This window comes from Rissa tridactyla, chromosome 4 (assembly GCF_028500815.1).
Source record: "Rissa tridactyla isolate bRisTri1 chromosome 4, bRisTri1.patW.cur.20221130, whole genome shotgun sequence".
Taxonomy (NCBI): domain Eukaryota; kingdom Metazoa; phylum Chordata; class Aves; order Charadriiformes; family Laridae; genus Rissa; species Rissa tridactyla.
In genome coordinates this window covers 52,715,235-52,738,529 of record NC_071469.1, presented here as the reverse complement: position 1 = coordinate 52,738,529, position 23,295 = coordinate 52,715,235, and the positions used below count along the sequence as shown (strand labels likewise).

Genomic DNA, 23,295 nt, shown 5'->3' with positions numbered 1-23,295 from the left:
TAGTCTCTGGCTCGGCCAACAATACCATTTAAGGTTGAAAAGTTATAATTTACATAACAAAATTATGCCTTAGTCAGAAGTTTTACTGCCAGAATAATTGCCTCATTTGAATTCAGTGTTTAGTCCATTGCACTGTTTTAATGGATCCAGTTTTAAAGAAAACCTTAATTTAACAACTTGAGACAGCTATAAAGGAGTCCTGCTAACTCCACCTGACCAGCTGAATCACTGTGCCACCTGCCTCCCAGTTTCTGGGCAGTGGGGAAGAGAATTTCCATCTTAAAAAGGATGTTAGTAATGGACCTTACCTGAAATGGAGAAAAAAAGCCCTCACCCCACACACACTTTGCTGTGAACATTAAGAAAGAAGAACTTTTAAGCAAACATAGTGCCTTCCCTGCACGTCAGCAGCACATTTCATTCCTAGCTCCTAGAATTAGAACAAGGCTTCCCAGCAGAAACTGCTTTGAAGATGAACCAGAGCCCAGTCCCCACCCACAGACTACCTTATTTCTGCAACACCTCAGTGCTGGCAAGCGGAGAATTGTGGCAGCTGCAGGTAAGTTTTTCAATATTTAAAACCACCAAAAATAGCTGTTAAAAGGTGAAGTCACTGACAATTCCCTATCGTACTTAATTCCAGCATAATTCTGTTTGCTTTCCTCCACCCTTTGAGTTATCAAGCTTTCTAATTTTATCTTTAGAGACAATGATTCTTCAGCAGTTCATGGAGTAAGCATAAAAGGTTTTCAGTCCCAAACGTGTGGTTTTGAATTGCTGATAAGAGATAATTCTGCCAGGAACCATCAGCACTGAAACGACTAGCAGTGCTGCCTTTACACTGTTATTCCATCCTTAAGTTGATGAAATAAAAAGTCCAGTTTTTCTATTTCTAGTCAGCCGCGTCTGAAAAACAGGATACTTACACTGCTGGAACGACACTGCTGTTTTTACAAGTCGTAACTACAGCTTGTTTCCACTACTGTTTTATTAAGTTTGTTACCCCAGGGGATTGATATAGAAATATATACCCTTATACATGTGCGGACATGCACGCACCCCTCCCCTCCCTACTGAAGGGAAGACCCATAAGCTACTATGCCAAGCTGGCCAAAAATCTTTCTGCATCCTTTTGTATTTATATACCTTCTAAGTCACAGCAGCCTAAAAAAAAAATAATATAAATAAATAAATAAATATGCTCCAAAGTTGGAGGAGAAACTGGTAGAAAAGGCTCAATTTTCACAACTCCTTTTGAGGGTCCACAGAAAGCTTAGATGCCCCTCGCTGCACCCAGGTCAGGGACTCTCACGATGCCCTGTGAAGCCAAGAGATTTTCTCCAGACAGGAAGAACAGCAACAACAACAACAAAAAAGTCTAATCTGCTCAAACAGCATATTCACACTGTAAGTTTTCTGTGCAAAGCACCGGAAGGTTTTATTAAGGCGAAAATTTCAATTAAAACCCCAAAGTTTCCTGTGGATTTCTTTTTGTAAACACTAACTCCAGTCGACAAAAGTTCCTAGCATTGCTGACTGCACATGCAGTGCCAACTACAACTCTGAAAAAACCCTCAGGACATACTAACAAAAGGCAGAAGCCAAAAAAAAAAAAAAAGAAAGAAAAAGAAAACAACCAACAACAATAAAAACACACACCAAGCATAACCTCTGGCAAGGCATTTCTCTTCCCTGGCATCCCATTTCTCTGGCTATAGAGCTTAGCTCCTCTGTAAAGGACACTGACAATTATAAAGGACTCAGTACTGAATGCAAGTTAAACTATGGTCAACCACTTGTTATTTCTGGAAGGATTTGGTGGGTCCTTTGGGCTCAATCTCCAGTACCATTTCCATCCCCTTTGCACTGCCGGGGCAAGGCAAAGCAGACAGAGAGCTGCTTCAAAGGCATTCCACGGATTCTACCAGGGCGGGAAAGTCCCAGCCGAGCAGCCGGGATGGACGACGATGCTCTGCTAGTCACTGGAGTTTGTTCTGGTGTGTGGCAAGTGTCCAAGCTGGGAGAAAGGCGGCTTGGGAAGCACGATGCTCCAGACCAGGGGCAGGTTCAACTTCAGCAGCTGCGGAAGCATCCGATTTCTAGAAAACCCACTCCCTTGCAGCAATAACTTCAGATTAAAGCAACCGCTCCTGACCCACCTCCCAACGCCTGTGAAAGTGCCTCTTGCATCAATTGGAGAGCAAGCGAGGATTATCGTGGGCTTTGAAGGTAAACAGAAGGTATTGGACTGCTGAAGCAGCATTCTCTGCTCGAGCAGCCAGCCTGGGGGGAAGCGGGAGCATAAGGCAGAGCTGAGGAGCTAAATGCAAAGTAGGCACCTAAAAACTCTTAACTTTGGATCCCCCACCGCTTGTTCACCCATGTCAGGTGTTCAAATAACCTGACTTTGGGGGAGACGACACCCAAACATAGCTGCACACGGGAGCAGCTATAAAATCCATCATCTCCACCAGGCAGAGGTTTCGGGTGACAAATAGCACATCCAAGCCCAACACGCACAGACTACTCCGGTTTGAGGGCTCCCGCCCATTAATAAGTTTCTAACACATTTTCAAGTTAACAGACACACACCCTTCAGCATAAGGCAGAGCAGTCTCAGCTTCTTTCTAAATCTTGGACAGGAAGAAGTCCCGTTGCTTTGCCAGTCTTTTGTATAAAAGCACTTACCATGAAGCGAATGACGTAGACTCAATTCTTGTTGAGCCTGAGGAAGCTCAAACCCCTGTTCAAACTTCCCAGCCACACTACAGATGACACAGGGATGACAAAAAGCAGAGGAAAACAAAATCAACTGAAAGATTTGGTATTCAAGGTTAAGCTGCTCCAAAAACATGTAGCTCAAAGATGATGGGATGGCACATGTGCCTGGTGGAACAGGCTAAGGTGAGACGGAATCACACAAGTCATTTGGAAGGACAGTAAAAAAGAGACCAAAGAGTGGTGGTTTTATAGGACTTCTGCTGAAAGCTGCTCAGAACAGCACAGACAAAGAGATAGTGACAGGTTTCCTTCTGGAAACATTTTATCTTCCTTGATTTTACAGTTATTTTCTAATTTATTAACTGCAAGAGGACCAAGATCCTTCTGGATATCACAGCGCAACAAATTTCTTCAAGCAGCTAATGAACCAACACAAAGTGATGCTATTTAGTTTTAATTTTTGTGCATACATAATGAGAACACATGAAAGGTCGTAGAAATTAACCTTGGACTGCACTATCATTAAGAGACTTGGAGTTCAAAAGAAAGAATAAACAAAAGTAGATGTGAAGGCAAGTCACCGGGCTGTTCTTTTGAAACCCACGACCGAAAGGAACTGGTTCGCGAAGTCAGCTGCACTGGGGCGCAGAGGATTTCGCTGCGGACAGCGCAACCCAGCAGGCATTCTCCAGGAGTCAAGAGGTGTTTCCATTATTAAGAACACATCCCAAACAAGAACAGAAGAAACTCCAACTGAACACGTTCCTGCTTGGGGAAGGAATACAAGAAGGAGGCACAGGTTTCAAGTCACTTGGAAAGTTTTATTTTAGAGATCAAAAAGTCTAGGAATAAACATGAGAACTGGTGCAGCATTAAGTCCCTACAAAGATATTTATAACAAAGAAATAGTAAAAGGTTCTTCAGTTTGTGAGAAAGGACAGAGAGAGAAAAAGGGCTGCAAGCAAGGTCAGAGCAGAGATTAAGAGTACTCTAGGCACAGCACAAAATACTACATTTGACTTTGCATTGTTTTTAAAGAGGGGTGATAAGGGTAATCACGAGGGCAAAAGCCCAGGGGTTAATTTGAACAAGAACACTGGCAGAGGGAGGATTAAGAATCTTCATAAAAGTTGCAAGGAGTGGCTCGTCTCAGTTTTAGAATCCAAAAGATAGGCTCGTGAACTGCAGGCCAAGAAGCAAGATTTATAAACCTCTTGAAAAGCAACAATATGAGTTAATAAAACATGTGGCACATTGGAGGTGGCACTGCATGGCAGAAACAAAAGGGAGAGAGATCGCAGCCTCTCCAGACCTGGTAGTCTGCCTTCAACAGGAAGGTACTTCGCAAGCAAAGAGGATTAAGGCGAGACAGAGAAAAAGGGGGAAGAGGGAATAGTTCAATACGCTAGACCAACCTGAAGATTCTCCAAAAAAGTGATCTTTTTAGACAAATGTACTGTATTTTACTCACATGGACTTCAGAAAGAGATCTACCAGTTAAAACAAATTGGCAGAGGAATGGGAAAACAGACAAAGGAGCTGGCTTTGCAGCAGACAGCTCCAGGTGATGCTGAATAAGAAAATACCAGCCTGGAAACCAAAGATGTGCCTCAAAGAATCAGCCTTGGGAACACTCTGATTTTGTTAGGAATAACCTCAGCACAAATACTACAGGTGCCCCCACAGAAATGAAGGCGTTTCCAGAACAGCAGAGGCACAAAGCACCGAGTAACAGAAATGGAGGAGAGTTTTAAAGTACAGATGGTGACACACCAGCCAAACACCAAGAAGTTTTGGAGGTAACTAAGAAAGGTGAATTGGCCACCACAGACACATCTGTGAAAGAGAAGGAAGCAGAGGTGATTCCGGGATACATTCAAGGCAGCAGTGAAAAGCCAGATCTGCTCTGGAGTGCAGCATACGCTTTTTGTCATGACTCAGAGAAGACTCACCCAGACTGAGAATGATGACGACAGACATCATTTGAGAAGCTACTAGATAACGCTTGGGTCATTTAGCACAGCAGAACCACAGGTGAGGGTACACAGTCATATTTCACAGAATACAGCAAAAGAGGTAAACCACTGAAAATAAGAAGCAGTCCTTACGCAAAAAGAAGGAACACAAGCTCAAACAAGTATATAAACTGGCATGAACGTTCATAGAATCATAGAATGGTTTCGGTTGGAACAGACTTTAAAGACCATCTCATTCCAAGTCCCCTGCCCTGGGCAGGGACACCTCCCACTAGACCAGGTTGCTCAAAGGCCCATCCAGCCTGGCCTTGAACACCTCCAGGGATGAGGCAGCTACAGCCTGGGAATCCAAAGAAGGTTCCTAATCACACAGATAGATTTGTCATCTTCAGTAATGGATTAATCTACAGGAGGAGAGACGAAAAGATGTAATTGTTTTTAGGCTGGACTTCTAAATTTACAAAAGGGATTACGAGATACCACTTGGGAAAGCAAGGAGCCGGATGACCGAGGAAGTCTTTTCCAGCGGTAAATTACCATGAGACTGACATAGCAAGTATATGCTGTCTACACAACCACGAAGAACAAAGGTTAAAGTTTGCTTTAAACTCACACAGCTTTTGGAAACCAGAAAATTGGCTCTCTTCCTCCAGATTGAGGAAGTTTAAGAGTCTTGGTTTCAGAAAAAGGAAAAAAAAACCCCATATATTTTCAAGTAGCTCGAATTTGAACAAACTGGCATGTTCTCGCATTTGCATAAGGACAAGTTGTTCTGTACGGTGTTTCTATAACAAGACACAGTGAGAGGCATACACTTAATTGTCACATAAGCACAAGTGTTTGAAATCAATCGTGCATTTCTTCTTAATAAGAGACACAGGAGAGTGAGCAATACAAAATCTGAGCTTAAACTAATCTAATTACTTACTCCATAGTAAAACAAAACTGCAACAACTGCCAGTATTTCTACTTGCTTTAAGCTGACTGCATGTTTTAAAGCCTACTATGACAAGCCATTCTCCAATTAAATTTTACTTCAAAGGCCATGTTCCCAAATTAATTTACAGCTGTTGCGAAAACCCCCAGATTTCTCCAAGTACAGTAGCAACTGCAGTGAATCTGTAGTTGTCATTATCAAATAAAAATGTCAAAGAACATGTCTGCCCTTAAGCCGTTACAACATTTCACTAAAACACTACCCAAAAGTAAAAATTTAGACCAAACATTTGAGTGACACGCAAGACAATAGGAAAGGAGAAGGCTAAATAGGTGCTAAATACTTAACTAGAGGAAGACCAGCCCGACCCTTCATACCGTTTGACTTGATGGAAGGTGGAGGATGCAGAATTCAGTGGTTCCCTGTGGAGGCCAGCTCTGCAGGAACTCTTCATCGTAACTACCTCTCCAGCTAAGGCACGCCGTCACAGCCAGTCCATCCTGGGCTACGCGCAAGGCTCCCCCATCAGCTTTCCTCGCCCCACGCAGAGCTTCACCGTGCCTCTGCCACCTAGAAACTGAACAAACAAGAGGTACATAAGAAGATCATGTTGAAGTACAGCAGCGACTGAATCCCAGATGATCAGGACAAGTCGTCTTTACCATGAGAGAAAAAATAAATATATATACACACATATATGCATATACATACACATATATATAAAATATATATAAAAAAATATGAAAGAACTTAACATCATCATGTCATCATTGCAGCTAGAGTTTCTGAACACCATTAAAATACAAATTAATGCCCCGCACAACAGCCTGTCTGCACATAAAACACTTTTTCACCTTATATACGGTTGCAGCACTACCTTGGCACCTCCTGTGGAACACGCTGTCCTCCAAGTTCTGTGCAAACAGGACGCACAAGATCTTTCTGCTTGTTAGCACCGCATCAAGCTTTGGAGGGAAATCGCTGCTAGCAGTAAGATTGGATGCTGCCAGGAGTTACGTTAGTGTTCTAATCAAAATAACGTGGCGGATTTCAAAAAGGACAAAAAACATGCCACCATGCAGCCTCCAAGCCTTGTGAAAACTGCCCCGTCTTTGCATCACATACAGATAAGGCAGCAGATTTCACCAAAACAAAACTGTTCTGCAGTATCTCTCGTTCGCACTAGGTTGCTGCCTTCTACGCCTTGTCCTTGGAGTAGACACTATTACCAGTGCTTTAACGTACTTCAGTGGTGAAAGAACAACAACCTTCGAGTTGGAACATAAAAGGAAAGAGTGACACAGCAAAAGAGCCCTGGAAAAGCTCAAATCCTCAAGCCTGAGTTGCCAGCAGATTGTTTTAAAGATCGTTTGCTTCCTCTCTAGAGGACCGTGCACAATGATGCCATAATAAAGGAATGCCATTTGAAGATGCTAACTATAGAGCTGCGTCCCCAGGGGATTTGTGATTTAGTGCAGCAGGTTGTTCTCTCCTTTTCAGCAGCTTTGCCCAGTGCTCTTACCGCTGCCCTGTTCCTACAGCGGCATTTCCAGAGCACAGCCTGGCAGAGGCACCCACTGGAGGCTTGTGCTTGCCAGCGGCCAAGTTTTCATAGAGATAGAGCCTCTCGCATCACCCCTTTCACAACACCTGCCAGAGAAAAAACTCCCATGAAAAGAGCCCCTGCCTATGCAGGGCTCAGTTAATCAGTGCTTGACCAATGTGGTTTACAACTCAGCGCTGCCAGTAAACACTCCTGGCCTGGAAAGCCCGCTCTAACTTGGTAGCCACACTTGGTGAGAAAGTGATGAAGGATGTCTTTCCAGGCAGGCAAAATAGAAACTGGTTTAGATCCAGTTGACTTGGTACCTGCTAAAGCAATCTCACAATTCCTCTAGTGATTGTGAATAAGAGGTTAATCATTTGCCTACATTTGAGTAAGAAGGAGCCTAAAATAATATATAAAATATTATATAAACACATTCCAGTCTTCATGAAGAAATCTCTGCTGAGCTCTACATAAGGCAAAGAAACACACTGGATGGAGAAGACAGAGGCACTGCACTGGCAGAGCTGGAGGATGAGAGCATGCCCTCTACTCCAGGAGCTCAGGAAGACAAGGAATTAGGCTGCCATGGTTAACGGCAGCAAAAATCAAAACTTTGTAGTTAAACACCACTTTCATTAGACTGCCCAGAGTATAACAAGGGTATACCTGCAAGAGTGAAACCTAGGCACAGAAATGGGCTATTTCTGATGTTTTGTGGGCTGTAAAATATATATTCACTAATAGCAATTCAGAGGGAAAAAAGCATATGCCTAGTGCTTTATGAAAATCAAAAGTTAAACACAAAATCATTACCTTCCCATGAACTGTCAGTCAGAGGCACTGAAATTCTGACTTTTATCCAAGCTTTTGTCTGGCTTCTCCTTCTGGCTTTACTGACACTAGCGTTTCAGACTCAGCAGGAACTGTATCACAGAAACATGATTATATCCACACGCAAATAAATGCAACCATACCACTACAAGAATGACAGTCACTTTTTCAATAGCTAGAACTCTCTCCATGTATTCCTGCTTAGCAGCACCAGATGTGTTGTCCTAGTCCTACTCTTTTGCAGATCAATTGAGAAATAAACAATGAAACGCCCAACAAAAAAAAAAACTGAAACCAAAGTATCATCTTGTTTGCAGTAAAGAGCTTCAGAAGTAAAACCAACAAGCGAACTCGTTCAGGTCAGGGACAGCCACAACCCAGATCCAACAGGCATCCTATGGTGGGATATCACGCATTTAAGAAGGGACTAGCACCTACCAGAGGAAAGCAAAAGCTGACAAAATAGACACAGACAAGTTCAGATGGGCACTGCAGCACAGATCCATACAAAGCCTGCTTTTTCCCCTCCTCACGCTGCTGGGCTATAGAAAAGAACTGAAATAGACTATTAATGCCAGTGAGCTACTGACAAATTTCTACTGTGCAAGCAGTAAAAAGCTCTGCTTGAGAATTAAAAAAGAAAAAAATCAGCATCCAAGCTAGCACAGAAATACTTACTGCCTTTTAACTACCACTGTGTTTCTTTACCAAGGCTGATCCTTATCAGCAGATGCTTCAGCTGATTTGTTAATTTTGCACAGAGCTGGGTACAGCTCGAAAACTGAAATATAGATGCATACAGAAACAAAACAGAAGAGAAAGTTAAAAACCTAATTGTGTCATCCTCTCTTCCTGAAACCACCCCCAAACATATGCTTTTATGCATAAGATGTGGGAAGAACTCAGATTTTGGCAGCAGTAGCATCACATCCTCTCAGCAATGGGCAGCCATTAGCTGAATGGTCCCACAAAACTGATTGGCAGTTCTGAACGCTGCTGCAGTTGAGGAAAATAAATGTATTAACTCAACCAGAGTGGATGAAGCGGGATCAAGGTCTCTTCATCTGTGCAGCAATATCTACAGCTTTTGATATTTCGATAGCTAAAGCTTTGCTGCAAGAGCAAGTGTGTTTTCAACAGTAGCAACAGTAACTGATAAACAAATGAGTTCAAAGGATGGGCTCATCCTTTCAGAAAATTTGCTTTCTAGGAAGGAGGCCGTGGCCTTGGGACTGGTTCTGAGCAGCAGTTGCACTGCTGTTAAAAGCACATTTGACCAGCCCAGCTCCACACAGGGCTACCTTCAGGATGCCCTGCAGGGCCATGGCGCTGCATCAGCTGGGCAAAGAGCACCAGCACATCCAGGACACAGGAAAAAGCAATGGCAAGGATTTCAGAGGGGAACACGGAAGAGTTAGTACCTAAAACCAGTCTCTATGAAGGACAGGTAATCTTAAAAATAACAAAATGCCAGTGCTGAGGCCTTATAATAGGAATCTCCACAGGTTTTTTTTGTTTTCTTGCAAGAACAGAGTTGCATGTCCATCCCCCCACCACTCAGCTCAAGTTTAGGTTGTTACATGATACTCATCTCTAAAAGTGTATTCCACCAGACATGCAACTCTGCCATTTCCCAGCATAGCCAGTCCTCCCTCCCTCAACACCCACCCTGGAACACCCCTAACAGCGCCAGACGCTCCCAGGCGAGAGGCTTTTGCAGAAAGCTTTCCCTAATCCTAACATTCACATTTCATGGTAACAACCAGGGATCCGCAGCAGCTCTCAGACTAGGTTAGACAGAGAGATGACACACCAGGTCCTCAGCCTCTTAGACGTCTACAGGAACACAACCCTTTCTTTTTAACTGTTCTTCATGTAGTACCTATTTTAAACACCTTAAAAAATTACCTATTTAGCACTAAGTTCACCAGCTAGGTTTTACTTCTTTATTTAATAAAACGGTCTCAGGCAAAGCAAGAGAAAACAAGCATGTTTTAACTAAAGCTATCTTTTTATAAAGAGTTTCAGAGTGCCCTCACATTTGTGTTTGCATCCACCTGAACTGGCAACAAACCCTCACATGAAACTAGGTATTTAGTAAAGACACTGTATCCAACTTATAAGCATTAAGAGATGCAAAAATTAACGTCTACAATCTGACGAGATTCTCCTAGTCCTGCTGAACTGCAGTTTGGCCTTTTCATCTGCAGCAGGAGGCTACGGGAGCCACCACAGACATCGTTTGCCTTGTGAAAACTTGTGTGCTCAGGTTCCCCTCTGTTTGATGATCAAAAGGTATAACTTTGCATAGACCTGTTATCTAATCTAAAAGCAATAAAGGTGCCACAGGAGCTCCAGGTGGAATAAATGGGGTAAGCTTCCCATATCTACTTCTACATCAAAACCTGCTGATATCACTTCTTCGAGGCACCGGCAATCAGAGCTGGACGAGCAGCAGGACCTCACTACCTCTGCCCTTGGCTCATTTCCCCATCAAATTCACTCCAGCCCTTCCCAAAGCTCCCCCAAGCTCCCATCTATACTCTGTACCCTGGGTAACACCAGATGGAGCAGATATTTAACTGAAATATGAAGATTCCCACATAAATTTGAGCTTGGGCATCCATCTCAGCAGGGAACCATGGATGCTCTGAAACACTGTGCAGCCCCACAGTAATTCTCGTCCCTTTCTTCGTCCCAGCCCTTCCCCTGTGTATCAGCACTGGTTCCTGTCTGATTTCTCACCTGAAGCAGCTCAAGGAGCTGAACTAGGAGAAAATTAACCCAGAAGAGGTTGGCTCCCTGAACCCACTTACCCCCGGTCCTGTCACGCACTAGCAAAGCCCGGCAGGATGAATTTCTGAGCAGCTCGGGCTGGGCTCTGCTGTCTCAAAGCCGCACCTTCGCAAATCGTGCTGGGAAAGGCGTCTGCCACAAAGTGATTTTTAGCTTCTTTCAAGTCAGTGGAAAGGAACATTTTTGAATGCAGAGTGTGCAAAATACAGAGCGTTTCGGAAGTGGGGAAACAAGCGTGTAGGGCTCCAAGGCAACGTTTGACTCTTCACTGCTGTCAAACAGTGCTACTTGCTGTACCAATAAGCATATGAAATGCTTATTCTAATGAAGCACTACAGGGAGAACCCGTCTTCCTTCCAAGATCATGTCAATAAAGAATGAAATGCTTCAAATTTGTAGCTCTCATTCTTTCTCTCCTCTAGGTGTGGTTAGTATTGGAAGGACTACATCGTCCCCTCTCCCCTCGAAAGGAAAATCTCACAAGGGAAAAAGTAAATAAAGAAAAGATAAGCTCTGCTGCACCTTGTTAATCCTGTATTTTAATATTGGGGGAAAAAATAAAAATATCACAAGTGTTTCCCTTGTTCAACTATTCCTGAAAGGTTTCAGCTGTCTTGCACAATTTGGGTAGGGACATTATCTGTTGCTCAACTGGGAAGACGTTAAGAACTGGCTCATTAGATTTGTTCTGCTTGATTCAAGAGGAAAATAAAAACAGTAAATCCCTTACTTGCCAATGCTGCTTGCAGTGCTGGTGACAAACGCACCCAGATCACACATTACTCTGCTTTCTAGAAAGCTACCACCTACTTTGGCACTCCTTGTCACCACATAATCCACCCTGTGCCCCGAATGATAAATAGGGGGTAGTGAAACACCCCCTGAGCAGGGGCTACAGCTGCTGCGTCCTCGGGTTACAAAGTACGGGCAAAGGTACTCACTGTAACTCGAGGGCACGTGATCCGTGAGCCACATCTGAATTATTGAGCGTAGAAAACTACATTTCTTTTGCTGTGCAGATTCTGAATTAATGAAAGCTCAGCTGAAAGGCTACTTTCTTGGGGCGAGGGGAAGGAGAAAGCTTCCAGAAGCCTTCCTATTATAGAAGCAATAGAGCTGGTTCCAAAAATAGTAGAGAAGTGCTCCCAGAGCTCTGGAGACGTTGTGCCCTCATTTTGTAAGGCTGAGATCTCGTTGGATTGCTCCTGTACATGCAAAGAATGGTAGAAATGACTACAAGATGCAGAATTGACCTTTAAGGGGAGTTTTAGGACAAACACCACAGACAGAAATCCAGACAGCCTACATGAAAGAAATCATCTTGAATGCCAATAGAAAGCCAACCTGTCCCCCTTTAGAGAGAGCCAGTTAAAACCAGCAAGAAGAATCCCATCTTTTTCAAGAACGTAATGTTAGTTTGCTAAAGATCCTGATTATTATTACAACACTGACATGGCAGATTAGGATAGTCAACACTAATTTTGTCACCCTGTTTCGCCTGTGGATGTCAGGGATCCTGGCTGCAGAGGTCCACTTGACTCATTTTGGCACACATTCGGTAGATTTGGTTTTGCTGCGACAGCTAATAAACTGACCATCACATGGCCCGCCTGAAAGTAATTACTCACTTGTTCACCCATAATAGTTTGTTAGCGATCCAGCAGCACAGCGCAACAACCCACTCTAATTCTTAAAATTAAAGTTTCCTCTGCCTGTTTTGTGGCAGCTCTTATAACACTGTGAAAAGAAACCCATTTGCAATACTGTAATAACAAGTGTATCTTTGAATCTAGGTCCTCCAGCATAGGACTGAACATTTTACTGGCACGTACTGGCCAAGTAAAATGTCAGCAGGAAACCAAAAATCTCATTCTTGACACTATATAGGCAAGAAGTCCCCCTGCACCATGGCATATAATGCACGTTAATAATCACTTCTGTACATCTCCCTGTGGGGTATTAAATGGCTTCTAAAACAGGAGAGCAAACCTACAGCTAACTTCTAAATATCCAGTAAATAAATAAATACAGTTCCTTATTTAGAACTTTGCTAATAAGGAAAACCCCACAGCAGGTGACCCAATGTTAAGCACTAAATTTATCAGCTTTGAAACTCAGTTCATTGAAATAAATATGGCTTTAACTGATTTTTATGGCTCTAACTGGTTTGGACTGGCCTTTGGGCCAAGAGTTCTCCTTTCAGAGACCACCCCATATACCCTGATCACAGGTCCAGCCCTAAAGAGTTTAGCAAAATAAGTGGTAATTCATTTTTGTTTACTACTTTAACCCCTTTTCGTTAAAGGGTATGTTGTGGATTTCTCTGTCCCATACCACTGTGGATACCTTCCCAACAAAACACAGACACAAAACAAAAAATATCCCTCCCCCCCTAAAAAAAAAACCAAACAAAAACCACACACACAGACAAAGATTCAAAGCAGAACAACATAATTTTGTCCACATGGATTCATGCTGCCAATCTGTTGTAGAGCTGAGAGGTTACAATATTCACTATGCATCTCTAAAGCATCTAATTTTTTCCTAAGGGTCTCCAAAACCAAATTGAACAAACAGAAACCTTGTTCAGCAACACAAACACTAGATTAAATTTAACAGTAGTCAAAAAAAAAAATTTTAGAGATAACTGTGCCACCAGTTGCAAATATTTCTGTAATTCAAAATGCCCAAGTTCCTCTATTATATTCCTGAATCCATCCTGTTTTCACATACTAGCATCGTCCACAATTTTTTGCACCAGTGTTTCATGATTTGTCATGAAATCTTAAATCCTTTCAAATTTTTCCTTGAACTAGGACACTGCTGATGCCCCAACGTCACGCTTTCACAGAAAATGATCTTTCAAGTATAATGTAAAAATGCTCAACTCTGACATTTCAAATTTATAGGTCAGCAGTTTACAAGAAAAATCCACTCCTCAAACTTGGGAAAACAGTTATACTAAATATACCCAACTTCAGGACAGATTTCAGGTAAAAGGAAGCTCGAACTATTTTTCACAGAATATTTTATAACAAAGTGCATCATTTCATCTGCTGAAGATGGAAAACTTCCAATAGAACAGATTAATTAGGAGAATCTAAAACCAACCCACCCACAAACAAACAAGACACACCACGACACACACCCTCTCGACAAGCTTTGGATTCACTGCTCTTTCCAGTGGTATCTTATAAAACAAAACAAAAAGCCCACAAAGAACAGGCTACAGTCTAAGACCAATAAAAACCCAAGCCATAAATCACCCATTAGTGTCAGGTTCTAACATGGCCTCTGCAGGAGGTGGTCACGGCTGCCCTGGACCCTTTCCATCCAGCTCCACCACGACCCATCACAGTACACTGCTGAGCCCAGCAGCCAAGTGACTGGCACCATTGAGGAGACATAGTTAAGAAAGGGCAAAAAACACCTGATAGAGAGAGGAAAGGGGTAAAAAACCTGCCAAGGTCAGAGAAAAATCAGGAGGCGGTGCACCATGGCAGGGCAGGTATTCCCCTGCAGCGAAAGGGGAGAGGAAAGGTGTTGGTTTAATGTTTATATTTCTCGCTACCAAATCTAATTTAACCGGCAATAAATCCACTTTTCTGGTTTGCCTGCAACAGCAATCAGTAATCTCCCTGACTTTATCTCAGCCGTTAAGTTCTCGAAGCCTATTGCCCCTCCCCGCGCCACTGAGGATGGGGAGTGAGCGAGCAGCTGGGTGGGTGTCTGGCTGTTGGCCAAGGCTAACCCACCACACAGCTTTTCACAAAAATCTAAAGAAATTAAAGTTATTCTGACTCTGCCATTAAGTGCTGGTGCTGTTTAACTGACATCACACGCAAGAATCATGTATCTTCAATTAGACTGCACATCAAAGGCTGCCAATCTTCACTCTTCATTAGAAGATTAATCTGTCACGGTGCCGGAGACATTTGCTCACTACAGGCAGGATGAGGCCCCATCATTTCAATCCCGCAGCATATTTTTTGCCTACCGTGGTGCATTGTGCTAGCATTGCTCCAACAGCTCCAGGCCTGCAGCATGAAGTCATACACGTGCGTGGCAAGGAAACAGGACAGCAGGGTGTCAAAGCCAGCAAAATAAAGATGTGATCCAAACCAGTGACAGAAGGAATAACACAGCAATGCAGATGAGACTCACAACGGCGCTTGGCACAACGCTGCAATCAAAGCAGACCCCCTACTTATCCATCACACAAAGCTAGGCGCTTGCAGCCATCGCACGGCAGAGCTCATCCAAGCACATACAGCTCAGCAGGGGAAGGCAGAGGGAGGAAACGGTGCATCGGTGAGCGGAGCCAGGGCCACACAAATGCAGGTGAACGATCCGGGAAACAACATCTGGATGCGGAGGATGTTTCTCACCACTAAACTGCTTTGCAGCCTGCAAACCACAGAACCTGCTCAAAGAGACCAGAAAGGCTTTGGAACACTCAATAGCACAGGGGTGTGACCAGTGACATGCTAAGGCTAATTTGCTTCAGACGAAGACAGAAGGCAGGCAAGAGACATGCTAAAAACCCTTCCCAGCCAAAGTATCTGCTTGGTTTTATACAAATTCTTAAAAGAACATACACAGAACATCTGCTGAACTAACTCAGCTACAGATAAGCTTGGGTTTTTGGCAGGTAAACTGCAGCACAGACCCACACTTAGTACAGTATCTTTCTGCATGATTGTTTCAAAAGACTGTCTAGAATCTAAGCTGATTTTGAAACCTACCAATTCTGTGGATCTTTAATCTTTTTTTGGCTACATTTTTAAAGATTTTTTTTCCCATTAATAACTCAAGAGTTCCTTGAAGTAAAAAATAGTTTTATATTTTCAGAGCTTTGTAGTTGATAAGCCTAGCAACTAACACAATTAAGTTTTCAGAAATTCCAAGCATAGCACGAATTCTGCTGTAATTCATTCTTTAAAGAAAAAAGGAAGGTACCAAAATAGCATTTACGTTTCAGTAAAGGATAGCGTCTGCACGCTCAAGTGCCTTGTTAACTGCGAGAACTCTTGCTGCAAATCTTTCCCTTTTCATGTTTCATCTTCAAAATTCAGCGGCACGGACCTACAACAGAGCACTAGAAATAGTGCTGGTGCAATTCCTTCCAGGTTAACGACCGTTTTAGAAGTATGACCTTTCCTAATAGTTCATCTGAAAACATTAGATTCGGGTTTGTTTCACACTACTTTTAGATTTACTAATGGAAAGACAGACAAGAAAAAAGACACGTACTGCTATCTAAATGAGCATTCCCTGCTGCTCCCCTTCCAGTAGAATCTATATTCTAAGGGTTTCTTCCTCTTGGACAAAAAAGACAAAATATGAATGAGAAGAACCAAATCAGCAGGAAAGTAAAGTAAGGTATGCACAACTGTGTTTTAAAAAGGATGGTTTAAATGAACCAGATTTTGAGCCAGGGATTGTTACTTTACTGTGAAAACACTCAGCACGTTTTTAGTCTCCTCAGTGGAGCAGCTGGTGTGAGCACACCATACAGCCGAAGACCATAACCTTACACATCAAACGTGCCAAACTCCTACTCACCACGCTGGCTTTCGTCAACAAATTGCTACCAAATCCCTCTCCCGAAAGCCAGATGAAGCTTGCTAGCCTGAAAACTAAATTACCAAAGTAATAACCAAGCCCCATCAGCTTGATCTCACGCTATTTAGCATCTCTTACTAATTCTCCACGAGCTTGCAGGAAACAGTTTCAAACAGCTCCCTCAAGAAAATAAGTTTCAAGCCTTAGTTTTTTCCATTCTGAGCCATCCCTGCACTATTTCATAGCTCTGATAATTGTACCACTGACTAACCTCCAACTGGGAATAGCTGTTTTTATCATCACTATTAAAAACAGTCCCTCACACTGTTAGGAATCTGGAAACTCATTGTAGCTGCATCCCACCCTTCGGCCTCTCAAAACACTACAGAGCAATGAAACTATGTGCTGAAACCAGAGGATCCCTGTGCTGAACAACTCCTGTAATTTCTGGGTAATTACAACTGCTTCCCAAGCAAAGACAGCCATGGAGGTTTCGCTATTGATTTTAGAGGGGCAAGTGCCACGAGATCTTAGAAAGTCAAAGTGAACTTACAGTTCTCCATACTGGACAAGTTAAGTCTTTTTAGAAACGGAACAGTGATGCGCATGCTAAAAAGCCTCACACATTCACCTAGCTCTGTAGGTTTTGTGATTTGGTTTTTTAAAAAAAAAAAAAAGTAAAAAAGATTCATCTGCAGTTTTTCTTTCCTAAAACCACATTATCTTGTTTTTTACATGTTAGCCAGAAGAGTGACTGATGGCTCTCAGAGAAGTAGCAAGATGCAAAAAAACCCAAAATAAAACAAAAAAACCCAACAGTTGAAAGATGAGTGGATTTAAAAAAACAGCTTTTAATTATCTGAAGGTACAGATGCCAAGTAGACAGCAAAGAGGCTGTGCATCACATACAGATGGGAAAATTCCCCCAGGTTTATTTCACAGTCAATTACAGTGGATTAACCTATTAATAAGTGCAAAATATATTTTTTTTTTGATGCAAGTTTCAACAACTTGAAAATTCATTGCCACTTGTACTTTGATACACAGGATCAGCAATCTGTTTTATCGCACTTCCAAATCATCGCAATCCATAAACACACCCTACAAGCAACCTCTCCCTCTTTTTTAATGCATCTTCTGTCATTATTTCTTTCTCAGGGAACGGCATCCCTCTTGGCTTCCTGCCTTGAGTACCATTTTATACATCCGTTATGGTGTTTTTTTCCGTGTTGTTAAAGAGAAGCACCAAACACCTCCAACCTCTTTTCTACATACCCTTGCACAAACTCACGGGTGCATATATTACTCATTTCTGCCTCTGTGAGATGTCACTGTACAATGTATTTGTCCGACAGAAAAGCATCGCGGCACCGAAAAGCAACTTTCCAGGATCCCTGTGCTAAATACTGGGTGTGCCTACTTTTGTTTGGTATCAAATTCCTTCTGCTGGCTCTGCTGCAAGAGCAAACTACATGGATAGTTATGTTTTTCCCCCACCTTCAAAAACATCTATTCCTTTTCTGAATTCTCCAGACTTCCTTCCCCTCTACCATATCACAAAACTTCTCTTTTTAGCAAGGCTGCCTTCTTGATAGTCCATCACCATTATCTTCTTGTTTGCTGCAGAGCAGTGTTAATCACTGCATCTTGCATAGCTTCCAGCCCTTTCAGCTCAAGGCCAGGCACCAAATTCAAGCATCCTGATTTAAAGAGAGAGTTGTTACACTCTTTCCCTGCCTCTTTTTTAACACTCTGCAGCTTCCTGTCCTGGGAGGCAACCAAACTGCTCTAAGAAATGCCAGTTTCTGTTAAATATCCTCAATTCCTGTGACACTGAGCATTTAAAACAATTACGTTACTTCCAAATCTTGTGCTAGAACAGCTTTTATTCCACAAAGTGCAGAGATGAGCAAAAATTACTTCAGCACGAAGGAGTTTTAGTTGGTGATTTGCTGAATCCCACAGCATTTCAAGTTAACATTCAGGCTTGGCACGACCGACCATCCGCTCAAATACACAGCACAATGTCACCCCTCAAAACCCCACTGTTCAACCTAAAGGCACTTTTTTTTTTTTATTTTAAGGGTGCGTCAGCTGCTAACTGAAAGTGGGAATGCTTCATTTAGCACACACACTTGTTAAACTGCTCACAGCATGCAAATAAAATACCGCATTGTGCAAAAGTCATTCAGTTTCCCCATCCGTAGATATGAGCAATGGAACCGCGTCCAGGAAAGAGAAACTTGGAACAAAATGCAAGTATTTTAGTCTCTTATTCCCAATATTCACATACTGCGCTAAAGCCCACATCCCTGTCATGCCGAGGGGTGACCATGTTGAGAATCTGCTGTATGTAATGGCTGGGAAAACGACCATTATCTGTCTTGCCCCAGTACTGCACCCTTTTATTTGTAGTTATTACTGCAAACTGCTTTTTTTCCAGACAATGGTTGTGTTATTATAGGTACCTTCATGCTGTGCCAAAGCACATACACACAGCAATTCAGAACAATCAGCCTTGTTTTCATGGGAGCAAAGGTTGCAGCCAAATGAAATGGGTGGAGATCACATTAAACAATCTTGGAATCTGCTAATAGGATATAGGAAAATGTGACCATAATGCAGATGCAGAGTTCCCCTTTCACCTTCCAATGTTATGGATAAAATAAAAGCTGTGGAAAACCAATTAAACTGTTTGAACAACATTAAGCAAGTCGAAGTGTTCTCAGCATGCCTACAAGACCACTGCGAAGTTCTTTAAAATTAGAACGAGAAAGTGCCCTTTCAAAGCTCTGAAACCAGAGAGCAAATTTCCCCACCCCAAAACACCACCTGCTTAAGATAGAGGATACCTGTGAGATGTCTGCTTATCCACGGTAAAGAGAAGCTCATCGCGTCAACTGTTCCTGTCTTAAAGACACGATCGGCCCCTCCTCTAAGAGGGGAATTTTCATACTGAAGCACCTTGCTTGGTCAGCTGTAACCTGCATTCCCCTTGTTTGCTTTTGAGATGTGCATTACTCAGCTTTCTCCTTCACAAATCTGATCGTGCCTCTGCATGATCATACGCTGAAGTCATGTCCTTGAGTCTGTGACATCAGTCTGTTGCCATGGTAATGTACAGGGCAGTCCAAAATTCAGTATTATGGCATCACTGCAGGATCAGACAGCAGAGCAAAGCCAACGGCTGAGAGCTGGTTAATGCAGCACAAACAGCTAAGACTTTTCAATCTAAACGTTAAAGTGTAACTGCACTTTTTCATAATATTCTTCATAAATACAAAGCCTCTGACTAGAAGCCTCTCATCAGGAAAGACGATCCAGAAGGTCATTAAGTTGAAGACAAACAGGCAAGCCATCATACGTCACTAAAAAGAAGGGCAATATGTTTCCAAGGATGGCCACCAAGTATGAAGAAAGCTTAGCTCAGCTCTCTGAATAGAAACCACCATCTGTTCCTAAGGCAACACCAGACCTGCCTACAGAGATTGTTCCCAGAGAAACAGGGATGGCCCCTTGGCACCCCGGATCAAGTGCTGGGTTGCATGCAGTTTTTCTGGAAAACAGAGACTGGAGTGTCACAGCACTGTCACCCCTTTGTAAGGGACAGCATTACATAAGACATGGTTCTTCAATTTCGAGCTTTGAAGCAAAGACCCATCATTAACCCAACCTATAACAAAGCCACGTAGTTAAAAAAGGGTGGTACCTTCAAAGAGTTGTTATTCCATGTAGGGTTAGACATTACAGTTCTGTAGGTTCCTTGCACACTCACGAGAATGGCATTTCTGAAGGGCAAAAAGGGAAGGAAAAAGGAAATTAGTGACACAGTAACGGTGTTACAACTACTAACCAGCTCTTAAAACCCAAAAGATCCGGTTTGCCCAGTGCAAAGGGCATGCAGGAACAACAGTCAATGCACAGCTGACGTGGAGCACCACCAGTTCCAGCAGATCGTCACTGCCGACTGACCGAGTACACCCTGAAAAGAGTCCAGCAACTACAGTCGAAGGCGGCTGCCCTGCCACAAGAAGTCCCGCTGCCGGGTGGCTGGGCAGAAGCTGCTTTGCCATCGTGGGAGCCCAGGCTACAGGGACAGCAAAGAGGAGAGACCACAAAGATCCCAGTAGCCATGCTGGACCCCTTCTTTACCTGTTGCTCCATTCTCATCAGGCACACGTGTTTAGGGGTCTGGGTGCGGATTCCCAGTCACTGCTCTAATACCTAAATTCCTCAAGACCCTAGAGTGCCATTGCTTCTACGTGTTCAGCCTCTGTGTAAACCCAGCCACTCCCCGTACGCTTCACTAGTTTCAGTTCATCTCCTTCCGCTTTCTCTTATTAATCCACACATCTCCTATAACTCACTCAACGCTTCCTTCTGCAAAGTTGACCTCCATCCTATAACCTCAGACGCACCCACAATTTCTTCACAGTGCCATTAACAAGCTGCAGGCACAACAAGGAACATTTCATGTTCTCTACACGGATGTAACCCTCACCGTCTCCTAACCCCTCCACCCAGGTCCCTGGCTATAATTACCCCATGCCTGGTTATCTAATACCGAACACAAGCCTCAGGGCTGGGAACCATTGTTTATTTGTCTGTGCAATGCCACACACCCCAGTGGCGTTGTATAAATAAATTCCACAACCTGTTTGAGCCTGAGCTTGATTCAGAGACCTGAATTATACCAGTTTCTAAATGACTGGTGCAAATACCTTTGCTCGCTTTAGCGATACCAGCTTACGCAATTAGCCACCATAGGCAGCCCCAGTGCCAAACATCACGACAGCTAATTGCTCCCACGACCACAACTGCAAAGAAAACAAAAATTAAATCCCCCTGCTTTTAAAAACAAATTGCAAATTATAAAGGGAAGAAGAAACAGGCAAGATGCACACCACACTCAGCATGAAGACACCCAAATGACAAGTTCCACATGCCAATGTCACCTCTCAACCACCAAAGCATCCAGGCTTTGCCCCAACCTCAGCCATTAAAATATCCAGCAGGTTACCCAGTTGCAAGCCTGAAGTACTGCAGGGGCTGCGATTCCGGAGGCAACTTTAAGCCAAATGGATTTCAGAGCAAAATAAAGCCAGCAGGCTTCATCTCCATGGAGCTCCTGCAACATAACATAGGCTGAAAAAGTTACTAAGGGCAGAGGTCTTTCCTATTAACTACCTAGTAAATTCAGATTAAAGTCAGACAGCTTTTTCCCCTCCCTCTGCACCAAGATCAGATGCTCTCCAGCCCCGAGGAATCAATCCAGCTTCTGCAATAAGGAAAACTTGTTCACAGCTACACCACACACAATCTACAGGATTGTGGCCCTTCAGGTGCTCATTAGACATTTTCCCCAGAAAAGTCTCCAGTACTGGGTAATTTGTCTTCAATTCATTTTCTACCGTCAAGATGGATCATAACTAATTACTGGATATTGTAGAACACGAGCAGCCCCAGTGCACCAATCCCAGCTCATGAACACATCAGTGCAAAGACCTGTGGACACTCATCATCTCCCCTCCCAGTCATTCCTGCCAATTCAAGCAACCCTGCGTTGCTTCAGAGGGGCGATCAAACCCCGAGGCCAAACTCAAGAAAGAGTGGAAGGAAGTATTGAGGCACGCTTCAAGTATTAAGAGGTAAATAAAGGCTGGAGGAGTGCCAAGGCTGGGTGGCTGCCGTGGAAGCTGAGCTAACAAACTTCAAGAGGAGAAGCAGAGCATGGGGAAGGCAACTTCATCATCCCAAACGGCCACAAGAGCCTGGTCAACTTGCACAGACCCCAAGGCAATTCCAAAACACTAAGTGCAGTGCTGAGATAGCAAACAGACCATTTTGAGATGTAGGATTAGCTTTTTTTCAGTGGAGAAAGGGAACACAACCACACACAACCGTTCAACAACTAACAAAGCAAAATCCATTACTGTGGGTTTGAGACATCTGTGAGTGACATCTTTTTACCAGCCAGCCGTCCACCTCAGCACAGGAGAGGCAAAGCTCTTGCTCTAAGCAGCAGTGCTTACCTTCACCATCAGCAGACAGGTGGAAGAGCTTCACCCACTTGTAGGAAGGAGCTGTGCTTTGCAGACCCCTCCTCTGATCAGCTAGATTATCACAGGAATAAAATATTTTCCCTCCATACGAATAAATAAATACCTCCTTAAAAAAAAGGTGATGCGATTAGTCTCATTAAAAGAAATCATATTGTTCTTATCAAAGCACAGATCCACTCCAGTGCACAATGTACAGGCTAGTTTGCAAAGCATGTTTGGGTTTTTACCTCTGAAAGCCACTCTATACAGGCAAGACCCCAAGTTTTCCTTCCCAAAATGTTTCACCTGTCAACAACTGTCTCTCATAGTGGGTTACCATCCTCCCATCACCCTGGCTTGAGTTACCGTGTTTACAGCAAAAAACAGCGAGAGCCAAGAGCGTTCTGCCTGAGCCCAAACAGAGCCTGCAAGAACAGAACCCCTTTGGGGCAGCGACAGTTGAGTTCGATTTAATGCGAAAACAAACTACTTTTCCATTCAAGTCAAAAGCAGAGACAAAGTATGCAGCTCAGACTGCACAGTCAGCTGCCTTTCTAGGACCAGATCAGGTTTAACAGTTCTATGGCAGACCAGAAAGAGTTAGTCTGACAAGAGTTTAAGCTTCACCCAGCACTACGCTATGCAAAATCCAAGCACTTGTCTCTTGTACTTTCATGGGCTTAAGCCAGTACCTCAAAATGATCACCTTTCAGAAACATCAGTTCCAAGAAGGTATTTTATCAGGATTGAACCTGATGCACCAAAGCACTTTTATCCTCTTTCAAAAACAGAAAAAACATCTCTCTGAAGCTCTGCCCAACAGTTCTTTTTGGCATCATATGGGTTGCATATAATGCAATTTCTACACTGGGGAACTGA

At 43.2% G+C, this 23,295-nt stretch overlaps 1 protein-coding gene across 6 annotated transcripts in view; it reads right to left on the bottom strand.

Annotated features, from left to right (window-relative positions):
• The window catches only part of FBXO34 (F-box protein 34), a 45,411-nt gene that overhangs the window by 5,799 nt on the left and 16,317 nt on the right, over positions 1–23,295 (bottom strand). For 3 of the 6 annotated variants that reach the window (XM_054198297.1, XM_054198296.1, XM_054198295.1), the window contains 2 exons: positions 20,085–20,163; positions 6,012–6,211 (listed from right to left, as the gene is read on the bottom strand). In XM_054198297.1, the coding sequence (XP_054054272.1) occupies positions 6,012–6,088 (77 nt within the window). In that variant the 5' untranslated portion in view covers positions 6,089–6,211; positions 20,085–20,163. Of the gene's footprint in view, positions 1–2,159; positions 2,672–6,011; positions 6,212–6,389; positions 7,219–20,084; positions 20,164–23,295 lie in introns of those variants that run through there. The other 3 variants (XM_054198301.1, XM_054198300.1, XM_054198303.1) reach the window with 3 other exon arrangements.